Here is a 25369-nt window from a genome sequence, read left to right as displayed (position 1 = left end):
GTGTGTGTGTGTGTGTGTGTGTGTGTGTGTGTGTGTGTGTGTGTGTGTGTGTGTGCGCGCGCACGCTTGCGTGTGTGTGTATGCTTTTTTTTCCTTTTTTGTGGTAAAAAGGGGGGTCCGGACCCCCTCGACCCACCCTCTGGATCCGCCCCTGAGGTTAGGATTATCAATCATTAATCATTAATGATATAAAAGTTGGGAACACTCCTAATGGGGTGTTAGCCCGTTTTAGCCTTAGAAATATGAATAGTTGGTCTATATGGTGTATAATCTAGAGTTGATATTGTCCTTAGTGGGTGCATGCATAATGTAATGCTTTACACTGGGAAGTCCTTGGGTCCTATTTCGCACATCTCCATGCAAAAATGGAAATGTGAAATGTTGTATTATCATTGATTACAAATTGATTACGTATAATTGATGATATGACTTAGATTAATCATTATGAATACATTTACACTTGATGTTTAATTAGCATTATTATTGTTGAGTAAATTAATGAATGAATTCCATTTTCCCTTCATTATATGCTGCTTTTTAGGAAGAAAAAGTAAGTTCAAAGTATATTTGTCAATGCGTGCATCTCAATTCATGTTACAAACTTTTATAATTTAGCACTTTTGTATTTATTTGCCCTATAATTCAAGTAATCGATGCCATGTCTTCTGTTCATTTCAAACTACACATGCTTAAAATCTCATGGACACATGAGAGGAATGTTATTATTATCGAGTACTTGCATGATTCTTATATATATACAGTTTTTACTGTATGCATTTTGTAAAGCGAACCCAGTCGGCAAGGCGTTACTATCTGAAGTGAGTCTTCGCACATAAACTTGTTTGGTTGATCTCCCATGCAAAGGACAGTTTCGTTTATCTGTATATCGTGTATGAGACTGCGAATGACAATCAGTCCCGGTCGTCTGCTGCTTCACGCAGGGCCGAGAAGACAGAAGTTCTCACCGAAGACCTGGTGACTACCGAGAAGCGAGTGAAGCTGCTCGAGCAGTCATGCGGCACCACGTGCAAGAAGCTGTCGCAGATGCTGAGCTATCACCAGGGCAGCGAGAAAGATCCAGAGAAACGTCTGGTAGGTTCGCATGGACACTATGGTTCGATGTGTAACCATAGTGCTGCTCCTTTCTGCAGTTGTTTACCAACAGTGTTCAGTGATGTACATCGATATACATAGACGCATGTCATTTTTGTCCTGGAACAGCTAATGGGGGATCATTGTTTTTATTATTTAAGTGCCATACCCATTTGCATATCACCACCTTGAGAAAACACATTTTTCCATAACCATTATGCGCGAAGTTGCCAAAATTGCCAGCATATTTGGCCTAAACTGAGTTGGATTCTATTTCAGACGTGTTGCACAAACCAGGAGTATACTACCCGCTCCGTGGGTAGAGGGAAACTGGTACTGTCAATACCCGCTAACCAATGAATGTTTGTTACACTTGTGCTGCGCTTGACATGTTTACAGAGAAAGCTTCCAGAGTGGCAGGTGTCCTGTCAGCTACAAGAAAACGGATCCCTACTGGCGGACGGTCTCGGACTGCTCGCGTGAGTTCATCTGCACACAGCCACATGCGCATAGAATAGTAGTAAACATCGAAAGTCTAATCGACCGACTGATCGGTCTCCGATTTGTGAATCAAAGCTTTTGAACTGCTGACATTCTATACACATTATTACAGTCTTATATTTACGTGTTTACGGCACAGTGTTACCAGGTGCTGTTCTTGTGTATTTTTACTTGTACGGTTCTCTCTGTTCATTTTCAGGAACATGTATCAGTTGTGTGGGGAAGGCTATTCTGGCTTAGCAAAAGAGAGAATGCTGGGAGAGATGGAGGTGGAAAGTCAAGTGCTTATGCCTTTCAGTGAGTTCCTGGAGGTGAGTGTGGTATTAACGTTATCGTGTGTTCGTATATCTTTCTATATAAAATCTGTTTATCGGTGATGAGATTGGTAATATATTCTTTGTTGTAAGTTCTTGTTTTATTGTGACAAAACTCGACACAAAAACTCTGTAAATTTTAAATCAACTTGTGATTTCTGTCCTGTTCAATGTATGTAGCAGTGTCTTGGGTTATCTCTGGAATGTGTTAGGTGAATCAATTTTGCCTTGTTTTTGATTTTAGGTTGATTTTCCAAACATTGCCAAGCTAAAGAAACACCTCAACAAGTTGACATTGGACATGGATGCAGTTAAAACTAGGTCTGTTGTTGAGATGTCTAGAGTTAATACATCACTACATGTTAATCTTTGTATTTAAAATTTTATGTCACCTCTCCTTTGATAGGAATCATATTATAGTTTATAGTCTATGCCAATAGTGTGTTATTTTTCACAGCGGTAATTGCTCATTTCTGACACTAAACAATAAGGAGTGTGGGTTTAGCAGCTTTAGCTGGATAGACTATACTAGTGCATTCACATATGCCATAAATATATTATCTGTAATATGATATCAAAAGTAAATAAACACATGCAAACAAACAAACCATAAAATCTTTATTGACTCCTGCAGATATCATATCATATATATGATATAGAGGATGTGACGTCATAGTATAAATATGTGTTTCATCTTTGACGCCGTCTTCCAAGGACAGCTTCTGTACATTTGATGTGCCACAGGTACCAGAGCACTGCACGACAGACGACGCAGATTGCCCCTAACAACATGGCGGCACATCAGCAGAAGGTTGACCAATTAAAGCTGGAGCAAGAAGAAGCTCAGGCTCGGGTTGAGCAAAGCAAGGTATGTGTATGGGTGCATGCATGCACAGGTAGGTGCACTCATATCTACCTGAATTTTTGTGGGTGGGTGTGTGCAGGCTTTAGCTACAATGCTATTTTCTGCAGTACACAGACGCACTTCTTTCCCTAGCAGTGATGTTCCACAAAAAATTGCCTTACGGCAAACATCTTCTGACAGCTAAGATGATAGGTGAGTTTGTTATACTATTTTTTATGGTGGTTAGAATGTCTGCAAGGTCACATATGTCAATTTCTTTATTTTTAACAGGATAACCTTGCAACAGAGCTGTACAAACTCTGCTCAAGGCAGGCTGAGTTTGGACGTCTTCTCGTTAAGGTACATACAGAATTTCGTTTAAGCACAAATGGTTGTTGCACTCTAATCCCCTATCTTTAGCTGTTGTTTTGTCACCATGTCTTACTTTGCATAACAGTTGTAAGCGATGAATTCATTCATGTGTTCATTCCCATTTCCTGTTGTCATACAGAGTGTCGAACTTCAACGTGAATACCACACCAGAGCTCTGAAAAGCTTGGAAGATCTCATGCCAAAACTACAACACTGGGAAGGTATGTAGCTTAGTGGAGCTCTGGCCCCTTCCGGGATGGCAGTGCAGCTCCTGTCTCCTAACAGGATGCGAGTGGTGTTCCCACCCTTGTTTAGGATGGCAGTGCAGCTCTGTCCCCTGCTATGTTGGGAGCATCCATTCCACTATGGGAGTGGTGTTCCCACCCTTTTTTATGATAGCAGCACAGATCCGTCCCCTTCCAGGATGGGAGTGGTGTTACCACCCCCTGTCAAGATAGAAATGGAGCTTCCTTCCTTTCCAAGATGATGTGTGTGTAGTTCAAGTGGTATCCTTATCCAAGGATGTTAGTTATTTTGTATATCTTCACTATTTCCCTCAGGAATGTTCCTCCAGAAGCCAGTATATGACGTACTGCTGGAGGATCACTTGAAGGCGACCAACAGAGAGATAGCGGAAGTGATAGAGGAGTGTGTGTGCGCCATACTGGACCTTGGCGTATCGGAGGAGGTATATAGTGACTTCTTTCCTAGCTTACAACTTGCCCAATGAAAGTACCCGGTGTTTTATGCTCGAAGGTTGGCAGAAGGGGCTATATGCGATTGACTTTTGTTTCGAAGTAACATTCCTAGAGAAATCTAGAAAAGGATTTATATGGAGATCTAAGGCAAGATATTACGGTAATTATTGAAACTATTTATTGTTGTGCCCCGTACATATTTTTTCTAACTGCCCGTGCAGACACTTGTCGAGTCATGTAACATGTGTCATGCTGAAGAACGTTCATTAAAATACGATAATTCATCCAGTGCAGCGGATGGCCAGCGGGCCATCTTCTCTGGGGCGACACGTTTAAATGGGAATTGCCGATTTCAGGGTCTCTTCAGAATCGCGGGTAGCGCGGCGAAGATCAAGAAGCTGCGTGCGGAGTTTGACAGCGGCACGCCCGACCTGACGGACTACGACATTCACTGTGTCTGTGGCGCCCTGAAGCTGTACCTGCGCATACTCCCCGAGCCACTGCTCACATTCACCCACTACGACGAATGGATGAACGCGAATAGGTAGCGTGTTGGATCGTGTACCTAACGTATGAAGCCCGGCTGGGCGAAAACGTGGAAGTGTTGGGCCAAGAGCAGGAATTCGAATGAGGCTATCGTAATGCGTTCGCTTTGCGGCGCTCATTGGTTAAGTTAAAATCACCATGCCTGAGTTATCAATCGCGAAGGATACACGCCCTTATATTTACTTGCAGTTAATACAGATCTTACAGTTGATACAGCATCAACCCACTGTAGTAAACTGGTTGAATGGGTCAGGTCATCAGATAGAAAATGCTGGTACAATTTATCGATCTCACTTAGATGCTAAGAAATTCCAAGCTAATTCGATACGTGCGTTATGTTTTAGGTTAGAGGATCCTGACAAGCGATTGCAAGCACTATGGACAGTCTGTAATAAACTACCAAGATGTAATTATAACAACTTTAAGTGAGTATTGACCTACAAAATATTACCAAATTTTTGTTGTTATCATGAAAGTAGTAAAAGATGTTAGGATTTCTTGGATGGGTAATTACATTTGGTAAAGGCTTGACTATTCACCTAGGTCCTTTATGTTATTGTATATACTTTCTGCTGCTACATTGTGGTATATCGAGTATCAGTAAATATGTTCATGTTTGTAGAGAGCTGGTACAGACACATTCTCTTGTATTTCAGATACCTAATCAAGTTCCTTGCCAAAGTAGCTGCAGAATCAGATCTTAACAAGATGACGCCAAGTAACATTGCTATCGTGTTTGGTCCCAATCTCATCTACGCCGACAACAACGATGGGTCCGTCTCTTATTGAAATGAACAAATAAATAAATATATACCATTGATACAAAACGACTGGATAACTCTTGCAATGTGGTTACAGCTTGTATTTTTGCCGTCGTGATAGACTGGAGTTGTTCAGGCCACTAATCTTACTTACTATATAATCTTACACCTTACTTTACTGTAGGATGAATGTCCATACGTCAGGGCAACAGAGCCTGATCATCGAGACATTCATCAGTCATGCAGATTGGTTCTTTCCTGGCGGTAAGTCTCCTTGCATTCTTATTTCTTGTACCATTATTTCCTCTGACTGTGCTGATGAATGTGTTTATGGCAAGTGAACATTATATGTTAGGATGGTATAGTCTCGATTTATGCTATTTATTACATGACCTGTGATAATTTTATCAATTTATTTGTAACTGTTCATTCTCAATCCATTTAATTTTCTAGGTTTCATAATCGTTTTTATTCTGTGACTCATTGATTGTCACCCCTTAGAATATACTGATTAACTGTCTGTGTTTGCGCCACAATGCTTTCTAAATTATAATCTTGTAATGTGTGTTAAAATGCAAGGTAAATCATGTGATAGTCAACAGTTATGGGGTTGAACCACATGGTGGAAACCGCAATTGTTTCTGTAGTACACTATTGTTTTGGAATCACAGTTTTAAATGGTGATTTTTTATTGAATGCAATAGTATTGATATGTTTTCTTACGTTATCCATACTGAGGTTAATGGAATGTGTGTGCTCGTTTTGACACTATTATCGATGCCATGGCACATGTGCCGTGTTAAGCTTGCTATAACGTGTGTGTATGTTGCATTCCATGCTATTTACTGCGTAGATGTCGAGTTCGGGGAGTATGTACCGCTACTCTCCCCCGTTAAGCGACAGTCCATCGTCGCGAGCATGGACTCCGCGTTGGCAGCAGCGGCCGGTGCTGCCGCCTCAATCGGATTCCCAGGCTGGCATCAGCCGCAGGATCACCATGGCAACGAGGATGCACCGTGTCAGCAGAAAGTAGTCGCGGGCAGCGGGAGCTCCAGCCCGGATCGCGACGTGCCTGACGTCGGGGTCGCGAACCCTGCGGGCCGATTCGAACACATCTACCCGAGACTGGACCTGCTTCACCAAGAACACCACGGAACGGCTCACAAGAGGGCAGCACCTCCCCCGCCGATCAAGGCGCGCGGCGCGGCCGCGTCGGAAGCGATCGGTCATTCGTCCGTCGCGGCGAAGTCCGAGATGCTCCCGGACGTCTGCAAGCCAGACAGCGAGCATGAGGATGCAGCAGCCGAACCCCACCCTCGCGCCGCACCACACCCACGTCACGACGCGGGGGTACCACACCCCCGTCACGACGCGGGGGTGGCCGAGACGCACCCCCACGCCGCGCCGCGTCACAACGCTGCGACGCAGCCGCACCCCCACCACGCTGCGGCGCATCACAACGCTGCGACGCAGCCGCAGCCGCACCCCCACCACGCTGCGCCACATCACGACGAGAGCGAGTCGCAGCTTCCCGTCGTGCCGCCGCGCCCGTCGCGCGCGCTCAGCCACTCGCAGGAGAACCTCGTCGACAAGCACGCGGCTGCGGCGGCGGCGGAGGATCGCGCGGGGGAGGCCGAAATCCTGGCCGTCGTCGGGGAATCGGCGAGGCTGCGACGCTCGGACAAGCGACACGAAGCGGACGGTGCTTACGCTGCGCGCGAGACTCTCTGCCGCACGGGTGTTGGCCTCTTTACTGTATAATGTGACGATGCGATGCGCAGTGGTCACGATGTCTTTTCTCTTTCCTAGGGCTGTACCGGAATCTAGACGACTGACTACTAAAACTTGGTTATTGCATGCTCTTGCTTTCTGTCATGATTCCGGTAGTTGTGTGTGATCTGTGGTGGTTGGCGTCTACAAAACTCCTCAAAATTTGATACGGTATTAACTTTAATGGAACATATTTAACAAGTCTTCTATTGTTAGAAGCTACTGTTCTAATTGTATCGGTTTTTATTTCTGTTATACTTACGTAGACATTCTGGGTCTCATAATAATGTGTCATCTGCTAATTAATGTTGTTATTTCCTTATTTATTTTTTGTTAAACCTTGCAAAGTCTAAACGAACTCAATTTTACTTAATATATACTTTTACTTCAATAATACCAATAAATAATTATATTTCATTACGAAGTTAAAATGTTAAAATGCAATTTGATTGTGATGAGGCAGGAAACTTTATCTGGTAAGAATATTTTACATGCACAAACATAGTATTTACATGTGTAAATATTAGCTTGTGTTAGGTGACAGTAAAAGTAAACGGTGACTAGCATTCATCAAGTATCTGTATAATACCTGAATCTTTTCTTTGGTTGTTTTGCAGATATCAAGTTTAGGGTAACTCCTGAGTCTGTTCGTGAAGCGAGGAAAGGTCCCGTAGTGCCATTAGAATCACCGCCTGTTGATGTCAAAGGTCACACCCGGCAACCTTCCCAGGATTCATTTGGAAATCCAGTAGAGAGGTTTGCCACTTCATCCACTTCTCTGCAGAACTCAATGTCGAGGGATTTCACGTATATATTGCAATCAAACTTTGCTTCAAGTGAATGGCAGATTTTCCCTCGAGCTTTGTATAATAGTGGCATGAGTAGATAATAATCTTGATTGTGTATCTGGTAAGAATATTTTACATGCACAAACATGTAGTAATTGTGATTTAATTGTAATTTAATTTGTAATATTAATTGTAAATATAGTGGATTGTGAAAGTGGTTTCTATCATGTAAATATTCCACAATTATATTCACTTAATGCAGCCCATTTCATTGTCAGTCAAGTTGCCAGTCTAAACTGTGGCAATATCCTATAGATGCAATTTTTAATATCCTATCACTTGGCACTAACATTGTAGATTAGAATAGTTGTGCAATTTAATGCTTGCCATATAATGGCTGATGCCATAAAATAGTGATTCTCGACTTTTTGCTCATAGCATCTTTTGATAATCTTTAAGTGGCTTGCTTGATGTTGGTTGATGTTGTTGCACGACTGTTCCTATATGCTTCCTGTCTCCACCTTTCTGGTGATGGATGTTTCTCACTTATACTCTTTGTAGCAGTAGTAATATGCACGAAGAGCCCTTCAGTATTAACCAGTCACAGCGGCCTATCAGCACCTGTGGGAGTTTACGTAAAGCTCCCCCTGTCGCCGCCAAACCGTCCGCGCTCACGATGAGGGCAGCACCTCCCATACCTCCGCGCACTGACAGCACTAATGGCATGTTTGCATGGAGCCTCGATCGTTGGCAGCGCCGCATGTACGCAGGGGTACGTAGCATGCCGCAACTAACACTGCGGGCGCTGCTTCTCTTGTCCAGCCAGCTCTGCATTAAATCCTCCCGTCCAGTGACGGCGTGCATTTGATCGCACAAACGTCGCACTCGGTTGGGAAGCCGTCGTTTCGTAGCGGCGGGGCGGGGAAGAAGACTTAAAAGAGGTGTGGAGGGTGGAAGATGCAGAGCCTGCTGGATCGGGGAAGCACCTCGCTTGACGTTGGCTTCCGGAGAAGCCATCCGGATGCTGCCTCCTGTCGCCGACCCGCTTCACGCATGTGCCGGCGACGTTATGTCTCACTGTCTGTTAATTCATCAGTGCCGCAAAAAGGCCGTCTGAGGAAGGACGAGCGAAAAAAGCACCTCCGCCTGTTCCGAATAGACCACAGCTTCCAGACAGGCAGAAGGTGAGGCAGAGATAAACCTAGAAGATGGCTGCATTCGAGCCTTGCAGCTCATTTGCATTCAAAATTTCCTTATCGATTCCTTACCGACAGACCGATACAGTTCAGGTTGACAGCATGTCGGGACAAATGCGAGGATGGTTTGTAATGTGTTGAGCGAAAAAGGCATTCGCTGTTGTGTCGGCAATGATCAGCAAAACGGATGCACCGTTGTTGACGAGTCTAAACGAAGATTTTATACGGGTGATATTTAAATGCAGATGATGCTAGTGCCAGTGCAAATGCAATTGCTAATGTAAAATGATAGGTTGCGTATACATGCATATAGTGTTGCCCCGTTTGTGGTCCTGTTCTTACGGCAATAACAAAGTGCTGTAGAACGTAGTACCGATTTTTTCAGGTCACACTGACACGTAGCCGTCTGTGTACGTCACGTAACTATGGCGACGGGAACTTCTTCTCCTATGAGAAAATCGTTATCAGACATTAAACGAATCGGTTCGAGATCGTCAAGTGTAAATCTACTTTTGCGCTGCATTGGTGGGGGCGTAGGCACGGAGGAATGTTGCTGTTGAGTTTCTTGCCCTGAGGCTGCCACGGGTGACTCCTCTTTCAGGACAAAAGCTCGCTGGAGCGGCATCAGCAGCCGTGCGCCGGCGGCGACGAGGGGGCCGAGATCTCCAACGTAAGCGACACGAAGCAGCGCCCCCTGCTGTTGTCTGAGCCGCCGGCGGGGCACTCGCAGCGGCCGTTCGTGCCGGCGCAGCCCGACCTGATCCAGTTCATAGATCAGGGCGTAGGACACGACAGACCACCGATTCCCGAGCGGTTATCACCGTCAGAGAGGCATGCACCACCTCCACCATCGACCTCTGCGGAGGAATCTCCTGATCACAGGTCACCGCCAGTGTGGAAATTGCAGCAGTTGGGCGGCCCTCCATCGCAAGCTCCTCCAGCCGTGCCACAGCAGTACCGACACCAATGAGCGCGATGGGCAGGTGCCGCCATCTGTTGGCAATAACTTGCAATGCTCGCAGATTGTTTGTATAGATTTTATAAGACTTGCGACGGCTGGCGTGCGCAAGCATTGTTGCCTGCTTGCTGTCTGATATATTATAGTAGCAAGTATAACATCTATCATGTTAAATTGTACACACAAATCATGAACAGCATAAGATTTATTGTACCTGTAACTATTTACACATGGTTGGAATGCCATGAGAATTTAGCATAGATCATTTACTGAAAAACCATTACACAAGTATAAATTAATAATGAATATTTTAACTATATTATGAATAATAAGTTAAAACTTTAAGAAATTGCGTTCTAATAGGTAATGATGAGCATTATAATGAAAATATTTTATGTTATAAAGGCATTAACTAACTAAAAGTCAGTCCAGTTTCTCTATTCACAGCATACAGATAACAAAATGAAATATTTAAGGGGCCTTAATATAATGACAAAGCTTTGGCACTTTTTTCACGATTATCATCTTCATGTTATGCTTCATTGTACAGAGCCGTATACAGTGTCTATGTATATTTATTCTTTTTTTGCCAAGATCGGTTATGCACTTATTCAATTGTCAGAATATAGCAGTTTATAGAGAATATATTGCATTCGATGATAAAGGCATTGAAATATGTATTGAGCCATGCATATTAGTTATAATTTTGAAACTCTTGCCAGTTGCTACAGGAAGTGTTGTAGCAGCCATGTTGTAGCTGCATTTCTCTCTCACACACACACACATATATATATCTATGTACGTAGGTCAGAGAACTTTAGTGTTACATAGTTCTGCCCGTGAGGTTGTGAGATAGGAAAATTTTCACATTGGCCGTAGATTTTCTAAGAATGTGAGCAAACGGTATTTGCGTTTGAAAAGATATATAGCTAGAAAGCAGCATCGGGTTTACGTTGCCAACAATTGTCTTACCTGAGTGTTTTTGTTTAATCTGTACCTGAAACACGTTTACCCGTTGCTAACGAATTGTTTATCGTTTTGTCGCTAACTCTTTCATCTAACAGTTTAATCGTCCTATTGAAACCGTACGTATTTGCATTATTTATACTGTCAAGGCAGCTAACTCTGAACATTTTAAGTCGTCCACACACGTCACTCTCAGTCGTGGACTAGGAAATAATCACATATCAATATATCATATTGGTTAACTTTTATCCCATGTGCAGCCGCTTGTGAAATGGCTCTATCTGCGTCGCATGTGTAGTTTTACGCTAACGGTTACGCTGTACTTGTGATAGGAACTAGTACCTTGTCATTGCTACGTTGCTAGCGAAGAGCAACTTTCTGCATCTGTGATGACGCGTGCTTGTAAGAGGCTCCTCCCCGAGTACTCGCCTTGTTCGAGTCGGTTCGTTCTGTTTGTTATCGAGTGACAAAGCATTTGTAATATATATAGCAGATGCACTGCAACTTGAGTGCAGCTGTCAGTGTGCAGTGCACACTGACGGCTGCACTGTGCAGCGAGAAGTGGCGTGAGGTTATTTGGTTTGCGAATGAAATTGTCATGCAATTAAAATTAGCATATCGCGGGAAAAAAACATGTTTACTCTTATGAAAACACTTTCAGCGTTTACTTGTTTTCGTATTACGTAACAAAATCCTTAGCTAGCCAAAGTCCTATATATAAATGAGTTAAAAGGTGCATCGAACTGCTCGCTACCCTGGGGTCGTCTGGCTAGGGATAGCCTCACGTTGATAACATCAGGAGTAGATCATAGAAGATAAAGATCTGATCTTCTATTATCTACTCCTGATAACATGCTGGCAGGAGTAATGTGATTGTCTTCTATCAGGAGTGTATAATAGGGATATCCCTATTATACACTCCTGCTTCTATCCATCCCGGAATTTCGACCCGTAGGTTGAGTCCATATGGTTGGATGGTGTTTAGATTGTGGATCTAGTAAGCTTCTCTTTTCTTTCTGATGCGGATCGTATGTTGCTGTTCAGGGGGGTCTGAGAATATTTTTTCAATGCCCCTGCACTGAAAGTCCGCTTATGTGTGATTGTCGCTGCTCGCTGCCTCCCCAAAGTCCTATATATATATAGAATATATATATATATATTATTAAATTTATTATATATATATATATATATATATATCGTAATCGCAATACGGACAAGTCTAGCGCAAATCCTCTACTCCCACTTCTCTCTCCTCCCCCTCTCTCTCCTCCCCCTCTCTCTTTTTCTCTCTCTCCCTATATATATATATAATATATATATTTATTTCTCTCTCATGCTACACCTCATTCACGCCCCTGCATGTGTGACATTCGACCACACATATATTGCCAGCAATACACGCGCGTGTACATTTTAATGCAGTAGGAAGAAAATAAGAGAGCCTATCGGGAGAAGCCTGCACAATAGTGCTTCATCTCGTTTATGAAGAGAGATTCTATGATATAGGCATTTATCACATAAGCCTTCTCGTTATTCTAACGAATAGTAGGACAAATACTTCGTTTTAGCGGATATAACGCATACGCGAACCGACAGTCAAATCTGCATGGGTTCGCGCGTGCAGTGTCCGAGATAAAGACGAGTATTATTATAGGCGCTGAAATGATACATTTCAATGCAGGAGCCGACTATGTTCAGATTCTTGGGAACCTTACAGGCTAGAGTTTCCTCTCATTTATAAAGTGAGGTCTCGTGATAGGCATTTATTTATCGAAGAAATCTACGCGCGGATACCATCTCTCTTGTAGTTTTAACAAATTACGATTCCTCTTTCCTCACATTCCTTCATATTCACACGTGCAACGCCCATATATTACGTCATGCGAACACATATATGCCGGCCCTCTTGCATTCGCATAGGCAAGCTAGTGGCCGTTCGTTCGTGTCTGCGTGCCGTCCGCATGCGCGCCTGTCTGTGTGCACGCGCGCCTGTACGCGTATGTGACTCGCGCGCGCGGGGTCAAGGAAAGCACATAAACGAACGAGCAATTAAGCATTATTTCACACAGCCTCACTTTCGCTATTTCAAAGCTCGATTACGCTATTTTTTTCCATGTACAAATAATAATGCGGAGAAGGTACGCGCATAAATGTAGGCCTACGTGTATCTTCATATTGCAAATATTTTGACTGTATTTGCGGGTTAGATGTAGGCAGGGCAATGAAATATGCAAGCACCAGGTGGCAAAACCTACATTGAGTGCACTTGTAATACTTTGCTTATTTACGCTTAGTCATTATATATATATATATATATATATATATATATATATATGCATATTTTATTTATATATACATGTTGTTTGTAATGTATGCGTTGATAATTGCACTCATATCAAAATATGACCATATGCAACACATATATATATATACTCTATTCCATAGAAATGAATTTATAGTACGTAAACTGAAAATTGGTTTATCATTTCTATGTACTATCCCTCTAAATTCGATCGCCATTGTTGCGTCTCTAAAAGACTACTGGGAGGCGTGGACGCCTATCCGCGTTCCTGTACATTCCGGTCACATAAATTATGTGACACGTACGTACGGACGTCATGCAGGCCTAAAATGACGTTCTGCGTGTTCGTAGCACTAGCAGGGTCTGGACTTCTAAGCGGGATTTATATAGATCGAATTACCTACTAAATTTGCTTGAATACACGTGATTCTAATTTCGCGTGGGGTTAGGGTTACATTTCTGCAAGGGAATTTACACCTGCGAACCTGAGATAACAAGACACGGCGGTGGAAATCACGTGACCGATTGGAGGTGTTTCAAAATGGCGACAGAATTAGCTTTCGGTAAGTGGGTTACGTCCCACTTTTGACTTTACATGAAGTCAGAAGAGAATATATGGTTTCTTTAGTGTGTTGCGCATAAAAAATAGTTAGTCTTGCTGTTATTATTTTTACTTATTTGATTCATTTGTTCTAGGTTCAGTTCCGCCGTTTTACCGCGAGGTTTACGATATAGTATGTCCAACACAAGAGAGTGAAATCGACAGAGATATGTTTATCCGGATGCTGCTAAAGTCAAACTTGCCCCGACAAACTCTTTCTGAGGTACTCGCTACAGTCTATAGTGCACCTATACTTTATATTCTCGGGTTATGAAATAACATATTATGTTGTAATTTACCGGGTTCATTTCATGTGGTTACTAACGTAAATCCAAGAAGAGCTGTAAAGTTGTAACTTGTATGTTTATTGTTTACTTTTCTGTCCTCAACTTATATTCAGCATTTGGTTGTTCACCGCTTAAGAATCCTTCGTCGTTGACAACTGCATGGTTTCCAATTAAAGACCTGGCCGAGGTCTATCAAATTTTAATGATTTCGGCCTTAAATCTCACTACTCCAAAAAAACTTATGGCCCCACTAACGCTCATAGGGTCTATGTCACCCAGGGTACTGCCGGAACGTACCCTGGTTACCGGAATGTACCCTGGTAACTATTTGATAGGGTTAGGAGTAGACGTAGGCGACTCCCTAGACTCGTTAGTGGAGTAGGCGAGGTACGGTCTGGTATATCGGACCGTACCCAGGGTACGTTCCGGCAGTACCCTGGGGGACATAGGCCCTCTCAGCGATAGTGATATGTACAACAAACATGTATTTAGTTTTGTTAGCAGTAAGGATAAGAATATTTTTGAGAGTCACCATGTTTTTAAAATCTATTATAAATACGTGGTCACATAATTTATCACAGATTTGGGACCATATTGACACCAAGCATGGCTTTTTGACAAGGAATGGCTTGTACAAAGCACTGGCACTGGCAGCACTAGCACAACAAGGCAAGACCATTAGTGAAAAGCTTTTGGAAAATTTCTCAACACAAGGTATGGAATAGCAGCCATTCATGTTATCATAAACGTATCTATATGATGAACATGACAGATCACCATAACAGCCCTTGCAGCAACGATGCTATTTCAGAATTTTTAGCTCATCCGACGTAGTCAGATGCAGCTTGTAGAGTCGCATGATTGTCCGTATGTCCGTGCGTGCGTCTGTGCGTGCGTCCGTCCGTCAACAGTCGGGCACAAATCTAAACGGCTCGACGTACGGATTCGAAAGTCGGGACGTAGGGGGTAATTCGAAAACGAGTTGGGATGTCGAAGCTGGGGGTCAAAGGTCAAAGGTCAAGAGGTGTAAAAGAAGGGGGAACATTCCCTCCTTAACTTAAGGTATCTAGGGAGGAAATGCAGAATTGCAGCACAAATCTAAACGGCTCGACCTAGGCTCGTGATAGTCGGTGTATAGCATCATGGTAGGAAAAGCCATCACTGTGCCGAAATTGGAGGTCACAGGGCAGATTTTAGACATTTTCTGAGGACATGGTCTGACGGAGCGATTGAAAAACTTTTTTGTTTCAGCGGTGACCTACCATTTTTATGGCTTTATTGAAAGGACCATGAAATGTGCTTTCCACTGACGTGTGAAGAGTAAGTGTCTGATAACCTTTTGACCCTCAAGAGGAGGGTTAAACATGGATTCCTGAACTGCCTCAATGATGTCACAGTGTTCTCATATTCATGGCACATCCATAATCTGGAAACCCAATATGCCTCGATAGCCAAACGGCTACAGCACAGGATTACGGCTCTAAGGTTCTTGGATCGAATCCCATCAGATTTTTTATTATTTACCTGTTTTCTGTATTTTTCTATCTTTATCCATTTAACTATTTCTTTCCAATTAAGGAAAATATTTACATGATTTATTTACATTTTTTTTTTAATAGGGTTAAGGTTAGGGTCACAATGCACCATAAAACAGGAGTTGTGGGCACGCGATTTGTATCAACCAATGGTATTTGGGAGGTATGCAGAAGGTTGCTGAAATGATGTGTACGCAACTGCATATATCTGCATATCTGTGCCTAACAAAGGTGTCACTACGCACGACTTAAATGTTACATTTAGAACCGTGGCAACAGACCTCAGATGAGCCAAGACGCTCTGCGGCTCTTGTTTTGATGTGTATTACAACTTTTCTTTTTGAAGACTGAATACAATATCCATATATATACACAATCGGTCTAAAGCGATTTTATATATGATGTAATCACTGCACCTTTATAAACTTAATAGAGCAGAGTGTTAATTGTGTTTATACGAAGTAATTAAACCCACCTTTGCAGCAAACTAGATTCTCACTAACTTTTAATTTCGCCAGACCCAATCAAACTTAGGATGAGTTTAGTGTTACTCGCTTAATTTAGTGCGATATTCAGTCAAGTCGAAGGTTCATAGATGACATGAAGATTGCAGTGGTACTCATTCTTGATGTCTCGCTATTCATTTTAGAATTGCCGATCCCGTCTCTTGGGGATCTCAATGCACTGAAAACTCTCAGCGTTCAAGTAAGACGCGAGAAAAACCCAACTGTCCTTGGTTATACATATCCGGAGCTCTGCGAGTTGGATTCTATTAGTGTGGAGTTGGCTGCAGAAAAGAAAGGTCTTGTGTTTAAGCACGTCGAGTATGAAGTCAAAAGCGAGGTATGTTATTATCAATATTATGTAAATGTATTATTATATCTTTATTTAAAGTAAGATCACTTACTGTATTGTCAGATATGTTAATTATTTTAATGCCAACAAGAACGTTAGGAGATAAGTTGAACCTAGCTGTAGGAAGGGTTTCACACGATGCTGACAAATTTTGTGTGATAACTTTAAAAAGATGCTTTGTAATTTCTGCTCTTAATTTTCATTTCAATGTTATTCATTGTGCAGTTGGTGTTATGTATGGAGCCTACCAGGCTTTCACTCTGTACTTGTGCTGTACAGTACAGAAAGTACACTACAGTATGGTACAATAAAGTACAGTGGTTATTTTTAATGATGATGGCATTATTATACACTCATTTTCGTTATGATTTTCAGAAGCACAAAACAACAGTGTTGAGGAGGTACAATGACTTCCTTGCATTTCACGAACTGCTGCTGGTGCGGTTTCCTTACAGAATGGTTCCTCGGCTACCCCCAAAACATTTCATGAATTGTAAGTGTACAGTATCTAGTTTGTAATTGTCAGATATTGAACCAGTTAGCAAACTAAAATACTGTATAAACTCCTATAGCTATATGTAAAGAAGATTTTGTAAGAGTGTGGTAGAATAGCGTGCACGGTAATGTGTTTGAATCATGGAAAGTAGGTAGGAACACTAATAATAATTTGATAACTTGATATCTGCTTGACAAACATATACACGTTCAACATACGTTCAAAATGTGAGATGTGGTCACCTATACTTTTCTAACTTGCACATTCACTACACTTGGCTGTCTTACCAACCAAGAAAGAGGTTGTTTTTTTAGTTATCCATCCACAGCTGCTGTTTGTGTGTTTTAGCGGACGATGCATTTCTTGAGGATAGGCGAAGAGCGCTGAAGCGATTCGTGATGCTGGTAGTCCGACATCCCGTACTGTGCAGCGACGTGCTCACTACGTTTTTCATTACCTTCAACGGTTCGGTAAGTAGTGCCGCGGCAACAGGTCTCTTAGGCCGTGGTTTCCTGCCTTTGCGTTTTGATGCACATTTTTCAATTGCAAGGTATTGGGTATATATGATGTGTTAGGTAACGTGTGATCACGGCAGTCCTATGTTAGGGCAGCATTATCAAGCCTCTGTGGTTAACAAAGTCACACCCTCAACTATTTTACTATTTATATATATGTATATGTTATTTACATTTCAGGATGTACAGTATAAAATTAAAGAACAGTATAGGAATATACCAGATGAATTTGTGACAAGCCAATTGGCGGGTCGAACGAAGGTAAGTTATATGAAAATTATGAGAAAGAGGAAGAGTAAGAGTAGAATGGATTGGAGAGAGAAAGGGGAGGAGAGATTGAACAATAGATATATATTTATAGAGAGAGAGAGAGAAAGAAAGAAAAAGAAAGCGATACATAGGCATCAATTTTCCATAAAACACAAGCGACAGTTACCCTGCGATTCTGTAGGTCGAAACTAAATTCGCGACTTCACCCGACATCACGCTCCAAACATCTTCTCTCGGAGATGCCTACCGAATAACTCGTGATCGTATCGCCTGTGCTCTGTAATGTAATGCTGCGTCTATGTTTGTGTGCGTACGCAGGAGCTCGTGCTAGGGAACACGCAGATGGAATACAGCAACGCTCGCGAGCAGATCCGTCTGCTCAGACAGGCTGTCTGCAGGATGAAGGACATCGCGCAGCGCATGGCCGAACGCTCGGCGCGGCACGCCAACGATCTCTCGATGTTCGGCAACGAACTAAGGTAGGTGGGGCCAGGCGTTAAAGCGAGGGTGCGGTGAGCACGTCATTCTTCCGAAGTTTTCCTCAACGTCTGCTTCGTCGAACCGATTTTTAGCTCACCTTGACATCGTCAAGCTGAGCTATTGCCGTGGGTCGTCGTCCGTCGTACGTCCGTTCGTCCGTCAACATTTCGCTTCGGTCAACGATAACTCAGGAACTGTTTTACCCACATGTTTGAAATTGGGTATAGTTGTTACTGCTATGCTCGCATATGGAACGTCCTATTTTGGAGCACGCCAGTCGACGTACTTTCGACCCACGGCAATTTTTTGGCAAAAATGGGAATTGCCATTAATCAGTTCAGGTTCAACGGATTTTGCTCATTTTTGGTATGTGAATGAATAAGGGCTAGGGGTTTTGATTTTTTTTTTTAATTATGCAAATTAAGTAGGTTTATGCAATTTATGCAAAAAACGCAGATAACAAACAGTCTGTGGTGTCACACTCGTCTGATTCGTTTTACAAGATTTCATTGACAATATCTTTAATGCAAAATTGGTATTTCCTCTCCACCCTGCCGATAAAACGTCTATATTAGAGTAAAGATTTACAAAACATGTCGGAACGCAGCATAACCTATTTATTTCGAATGCCATCGCTACAAAGCGGGTATAGCGCCATCTACTGTCCCAAATTGTGATTCATTTTGGTTTATAAATTATTATTGCGATATACAGATGGCAACCGTGTGCTACCGCCTAGAAAAACTCATACGAAGTAAACACTTCCATGCAACCAATTTACCTTTGACAAAAGTTGTGTTATGGGCAGGGAAACACCATTGTCACGTGGTACATAGCAGCTACGTGGAATAAGCGTATCCTCTCAATCTTACACGTTACACATTGGGAGCTCCGCTTTTAGGCAGTGCATAAATCTGAATATTATAAAAACGTTATTTGTGGTGAGCTACAGTGTCATTGACACTTTCATTCGATCTGCTGTGCTGCTATTAATTTTGAGTCCTGCTTCATGGAACTGTTTGCATTGGGGCGTGTTTCCCTTGACTTTGCCCGTGGGTGTGTCGTTCCAATGAGTAAGAGCTGTGACTATGACGTGAACTAAGGACACTGATAAGACTATATGGGACTTATTCATTTGTCACGATTGACTGGCAGCTCTAGCCGATCGTCGATGCGACGCGTCGTCGCTAAGTTTAGTAGGGGCCGTACGCCGTTAGGTAGCACAGCTGTCGGCACAGGCGGCGATTGACGGGCGGTCGCGTTCACGTTGCAGCTCGCTGAGCAGCGACACGTCGGCCGTATCTCGCTGGGCGTGTGGCAACATAGACAACCTGACGAGTCTGCGACGCTCGTTCCGACATCTGCCGAAGGAGTTCTCGGCGCTGACGGAGAAGCTCAACCAGCAGGCGATCAGAGAGGAGGAGGGCGTCGTCGAGAAGCTGAACCTCTTCAAGGACCTGCTGTCGGCGTACAAGGTGCGAGGCCGCCGTCGAGCCGAGAGAATTCATGCGCCTTAGCATTCACGATCACGAACTATAGCTAGTTTTTCGTTCTGTGTTGTCCTGGTACTGTCGACGATTCTCTTGTGGTTTTACTTTGTGTTGATTGATTTATTAATAGATTTGCTTATTAATACTTGAATTGATTGATTTATTGAATAACTGATAGAGGTTTCTTGATTTATTGATTAATTTATTGGTGCATAAATAAATGTATATATAAATTGATTTATTTACTTATCGAGTGATTGATAAGTGAATATAAAGTCCAGTTTTTTGCGGTCAGGACCTGTGTGAGCGGCTAGAGAAAGGCGTGATGAATGATCACCAGCGAGCAATCGCGAAGCTTGGCAGTTACAAGAAACAAGTGATGAAGTCGACCATTAAAGGAGCCGAGGTAATAGGCAGCAGCTGCCTATATGTGCCACGACTATTTCGTTTGTCTCTACTGTGCTTTAGGCATATGATGTACATAGCCAATGACATTGCTGTAAAATTTACCTTGAGATAGTATAAGTATGTGCTGAGCTAGAGGCTACGTGAGCTTGATAACAAGTTGAGTGCAGTGTGTGTCGTAGTAACACGGAAGGCTGTTTCATTTGAAGGGTGGAGACATGGATCGATTGGAGTCGAAAATCATTGAGCAAGAGTCGGAGATAAGCAGTATAGAGAACAGGAACTACTTTTCATTGCACTGCGTGCATATGGAGACTCAGCTTGCCCACGCCAACGTGGAAATTCTTTCCAACCTCATTCACACAATGGTCAGCGTACAGATACGTGGGCATAGTGAGGTAAATTCAAATTGCTGGCGTTTTTAGTTTTCTACTTTCTTCTTAATCAACCTCCCCGGGTCTCGTGCTAGACGTGAACCTTCGAGGGATTGAAGTGATCAGCTTTCCTACTTCATTCTTGATTGCTTTATTAACAATACATTCAATCTGGCAAAAACTTGGTGCTTCTTGTCAATTCATCGTGTGCTGTCGTGTTTAACGCTCCCCCCATCGATATCTAGGATCGTGAATGTAGCGTTTGTGAAACATATATGAGACCGTCTAATTTTGACGCCGTCGTGTTATTAGCTGGCCCAGCTGTGGGAGCAAGTGAGGCCCATGGTGGAAAACATGCTGCCGCTGTCACGGCCGGGATCCCCGACGTCGCCCCTTCCCTCCCCTACGGGCGACGCCAACGGGAGGATGCCGTAACATCAGGTGCTGCACTGCAACGCGAGTTGCATGCAGATTGATAGCAGACCATCTATAGGCAGGCTCAGGCTCAGCAACGCCACCCCACTATCTGCTGGTAACCATCATGCAGGAGTATTTGATCAAATGGCGACCAGTCGCTTTGCGATCGCCCACCTAAATGATAGGAAACTCCGAAATGGAGGAGGTTATAGTGATGCGAAGGCTTCCCTGCAGCTTCTCACATGCCAGACCGGCATCAGTGAGTCCAGTGTAATAACACCAATGTGTTACCATGTATAGATCTTTATGTATGTGTGCTGTGTACATATATAGATACATATCAGGAGTAGATAAAGGGAAGGAGTGTGACTCCAATAAACAAGGGAAATTCGTCATTTACTAGCCTTATAATACCTACGATTTACTACGCGTAACTCATCCAACTTGAGCTCAAATCGGACACAGTACATTCGCCATCCATCGTACCAAATCGTTCCTAATTAGACACTCGCATCCGGAAATACAGACTAAAACATACGAACACGATTCTCCAATCTTTGTCCATCTAATCCAACCGTAGCAATCGCCTATGATTCAAACAAAAGGCAAGCTACTAACCACACTGTCCACCGGCTGCCGTTCACGCGAGGCGCGCTGTGGCCTAGCAGGTGATTAGGCATCAACGCAACACTCGGCGAGATAACCTTTGACCCGGTAGACAGCTACAATGTATGCCTGTATGTCAATCCGGAATGCCGGCCGCACGACCGCACGCCAACCGCTATCAGCAGCAGTCGGATTGAATTTCCCTTGCGAGCCACAGCGCCTCGCCGTGAACGCAAGCCGTGGACAGTGTGGTTAGTAGCTGCCTTTTGTTTGAATCATAGGCGATTGCTCGGTTGATTAATGAGCAAAGATTGGAGAATCGTGTCGTATGTTTTAGTCCTGTATTCCGGATTGCCGAGTGTCTAATTGAGGAAACGATTTGGTACGATGATGGCGAATGTACTGTGTCCATTTGAGCTAGTTGGATGAGTTACGTCGGTATGAAATTCGTAGGTATTATAAGGCTAGTAAATGACGAATTTCCCTTGTTTATTGGAGTCACACTCCTTCCCTTTATCTACTCCTGATACATATGTTACTATTTTGTTGATATTTTGTGGAGGATGTTACTTCTTATGAATCACTGAAGACCAACTGCCTTATGTAGAGATCCAGGTATGTATAGGTTTTTCGCAATATATTTTTACATCGTATCGCAATAATCTTGTGCGGGTTGGTGCGGTGTCCATATGCCGGCGTTGAGCTGTAACGCCACCAATGGTTATTGATTGCTGGTGTCATGCAATTATATGAGGCAGGTCATTAGCTGGCTTGCAAGATAACACTACAGTACATTAATCTAAACAGCTGTAGCTGAAATTGTATAGGCAGAAGACTTACAATGCTCCCAAGTACATGAACACCAGGCAGTTTTTCAGGTTGTCATCAAGCTATAAAAACTAAGACGATCTAATTGAAATATTCTGTGATCAGTACTGCTGTGTATAAAAATAAAAACTGCATTTTAAACGTATACATCAAAAAACTATTAGCTATGCAAAAGACTAGACAACCTTAGATATTCAGTGGACCAATTCATGCTAACTAAAGTTCTTTAGTTGTATTAGTTTGAAAGATAATTATCATAGAATGAGTGTGTCTTGAAAGATTCTTGAACGTTTATGCTGTATTGTATTGTTTTTGTATATGTAAAAAAAATGAACATGGATGGAAAAAATATATTTGTCTGCTGCAGAGCATGAGACATGAAAATGGCTGTGATGAAGCATGCGTGACATTCGTTAGTAGTTGACTCTGCTTGCATGGTCCTTGTATCAAAAATGGAACGTGTTTAAGTGTTCCATCCATTCCAGGACGGATTTATTTGAGGTACGTGAGCCATGCAATATTCATAGGTATATGGTTTTTTCTGTTGGATTCTACTGTGATGACATCAAATCTAGATTGATAAACAAGTTAGAGCTTAAAATGTTATTTTTCTGGAAGTAATTTGTATATAATGGACTTTATAGTATATCCAGTGTTATGAAATATGAAATTTGGGTACCTCGTAAATAGTTTGTAATGATAGTACCATATAATTAACATTTTATGACAATGAATGTGTTTAATTCACTATATGACATAAAAGTTTGGAAATACCTCGATTAAAAATGCGAAATGGTAAACCACAATAGAATTATATTAACTATAAACATTGTTTCGGTTGTTTTTATAGTAGATCATGTTTTCTGAAATGAAATAAATTGGCGGATTGTTACAAAATATTGTTTTGCCCATCACCGATGTTCTGTATACATTTGTATCCTCCTGTCTAAGCACGTCACTCTTGGTCCCTGCCGTGACCTAAGTGACAAATTCGTGCAAAAATAATATCAGAAGTGAATAAAAAAAGGACCTAATAATATAAAACAATTTAATTAATTCGCTCACCTCAACTGCCCAGTCTCATATAAGGTTTACCCTACTGACATGTGGAGATTCATACACAATTTTCATCTGCAATTCACCCATCATATTGAGAAGCCCTTTCCGGCCTGACTGACTGACTGACTGACTGCCTTCCTGACAATAACCTGATAATATTATATACTATCAAGAGTACATAATAGAGACCTCTATATGAACCCTCATGCAGTCTTCACCCTCACCAAACTTGTCTGAGTGTCTGGAGCATGCTGACATCGACATTTTCCCAAACATCCGCACCCTGTTGAGGGTTGGTTGTACTCTACCTGTTGGAAGTTGCGAGGCAGAGCGCTCTTTCTCCTATCTACCCAACAGGATGGGGGAGGATCGACTGTCTGGTCTCACAGTGATGAACAGGAACCACAACATGTATATTGACTATGAACGAATCTGCCAAATGTTTATAGAACGGAACAAACGGAAGATGTTTTCCAGTTGCATACTCTACCAGTAAGCTGCCATCAGTGTCACTGTGCCTGAAATCTCGTCACCCGTAACTGAATTCTAACTACGTACTCCACTATCAATGTCACCCTGGTTGAAATCAGCAGTGTTAAACCGTGTCATACATAGAACAATCGTGTTCTACAGTAGCTGATCATAAGCTTGTTATGTTACAAATGACAACTGCCAAAAATCATATCTACTCATATGTGTACCATGTGGTTTGTATAAGCTGCATACTCTAACAGTAAACTGCTCTCAATGTGACTATTATGTGGAATTAGCAGTGTTAAACCGCGTCATATGGATAACAATCATTTTGTTTAGCTTCTAATGTTACAAATGCCAAAATGTTTATTGACTGAAATTTGTTCTAGTAGTATCCTCAGTGTCCCACTGTCAACACATTCGTCATGACCGAGTTATGAGCATATAGATGAGATTTTCCTCAAATTGGCAGGTTTCAGACGCTGTATTTTGCTCCTAGGGTAATTTTTGAAATCAGTGTAAACTCATTAAGAATTTTTCTTATTTTATATATTAAACTCAACATGAGCTAAATTTATGTTCAGATCGTTATAGAATGTACCAGAGAGCATCCATTTCTCAAAATTTTCCAAACATGTTTATACAAAAAATCATACAAACACGCACGCGCGCCCGTGTGCTCACGACCACGTCCGCTACCCGACTCCCCCCACTACCTTACTATATTTGAATTCTAGCCGTTACCATGCCCATAAATCCATACTAATCCCATAAATGTCACTGTAGCAGGTAGCAAGTGTGCTGTGTTACGTTGTTCTGTAATGTGTGTGCGCGCGTGCGTGTGCAGTTGCGTGTGCGTTTTCTCTTGAATGTATGTCTGCGCTTGCGTGTGTGCATGATTCCCACAGTAGTTTAATCCCGGCGCACACGTGAGTAATTTTACCCCTAATTTTACACATAAGTAAATGGATGCATGCGTCAAAATACTCACGTGTGTACCGGGCTTTGAGAGTAAACGATACAATGCGTAAATAACTAGAAATATTTAGGGGGGCTATTCGATTACCACGAAACGCTAGCGAAAGGTTAAAGGAAAACTCGGCATGTCTAGCATTTTTATATTTAATTCGTAGGTCCAATTCCTGGCCATATTATCCGATAGCAGTCAATTTTTTTTTTATACCGAATACTACTAGCGTACATAACTAATGTGTTCCCGTGTCCCGTTCAATCTTTGGTAATTGTTTAGCTACATGTTTTATTTATATGTGTTGTATATAATAATAATTATAATATATAAATAATTTATATAATTAATTAAATATTATTAATTAACATAATTATATAAGTAAACAATTAACCAATATAGGGGCGTAGCTATAACTAATTTGGTCTGGGGGAAGCCACGCGTGGTTTGTGTTCTGGGCAGTTGACCGTGGGGAAGTCGCAACTAACTAATTATGTACGTACCTATAGCTATGTCCACGCACATTTCAGACATTTCAGTGTCGGGGGCAACTGCCCTCCCCCCAGCACGACCCTGATCAACTAGCCGAACAGTAACCGATG

General features: G+C 42.3%; 2 protein-coding genes across 4 annotated transcripts in view; both read left to right on the top strand.

Moving 5' to 3' along the window:
- LOC106821387 (rho GTPase-activating protein 44-like) overlaps positions 1-11460 on the top strand; it is a 12909-nt gene extending 1449 nt beyond the window's left edge. The window contains exons 2-16 of one of the 3 annotated variants that reach the window (XM_014826153.1): positions 942-1092; positions 1492-1571; positions 1793-1904; positions 2152-2228; positions 2652-2775; positions 3043-3111; positions 3263-3344; positions 3684-3811; positions 4178-4365; positions 4712-4792; positions 5024-5140; positions 5313-5392; positions 7516-7654; positions 8783-8870; positions 9484-11460. In XM_014826153.1, the coding sequence (XP_014681639.1) occupies positions 942-1092; positions 1492-1571; positions 1793-1904; positions 2152-2228; positions 2652-2775; positions 3043-3111; positions 3263-3344; positions 3684-3811; positions 4178-4365; positions 4712-4792; positions 5024-5140; positions 5313-5392; positions 7516-7654; positions 8783-8870; positions 9484-9852 (1885 nt within the window). In that variant the 3' untranslated portion in view covers positions 9853-11460. Of the gene's footprint in view, positions 1-941; positions 1093-1491; positions 1572-1792; positions 1905-2151; positions 2229-2651; positions 2776-3042; positions 3112-3262; positions 3345-3683; positions 3812-4177; positions 4366-4711; positions 4793-5023; positions 5141-5312; positions 5393-7515; positions 7655-8247; positions 8459-8782; positions 8871-9267 lie in introns of all 3 variants that reach the window. The other 2 variants (XM_014826152.1, XM_014826154.1) reach the window with 2 other exon arrangements.
- A 1896-nt stretch (positions 11461-13356) lies between these two features.
- On the top strand, positions 13357-21168 carry LOC106821388 (sorting nexin-8-like). Its single transcript, XM_014826155.1, has 12 exons — positions 13357-13671; positions 13805-13932; positions 14578-14710; positions 16181-16374; positions 16762-16879; positions 17231-17352; positions 17578-17658; positions 17986-18146; positions 19421-19622; positions 19933-20043; positions 20252-20440; positions 20729-21168. The coding sequence occupies exons 1-12, from the start codon at positions 13650-13652 to the stop codon at positions 20849-20851; spliced, it is 1584 nt and encodes a 527-aa protein (XP_014681641.1). The 5' UTR covers positions 13357-13649; the 3' UTR covers positions 20852-21168.
- Positions 21169-25369: the final 4201 nt, after the last annotated feature.

The sequence above is a fragment of the Priapulus caudatus genome, unplaced genomic scaffold (genome assembly GCF_000485595.1).
Source record: "Priapulus caudatus unplaced genomic scaffold, Priapulus_caudatus-5.0.1 Scaffold70, whole genome shotgun sequence".
NCBI lineage: Eukaryota > Metazoa > Priapulida > Priapulimorpha > Priapulimorphida > Priapulidae > Priapulus > Priapulus caudatus.
Note: the sequence above shows the minus strand (reverse complement) of the source record. Positions and strands in the feature narration are given on the sequence as shown.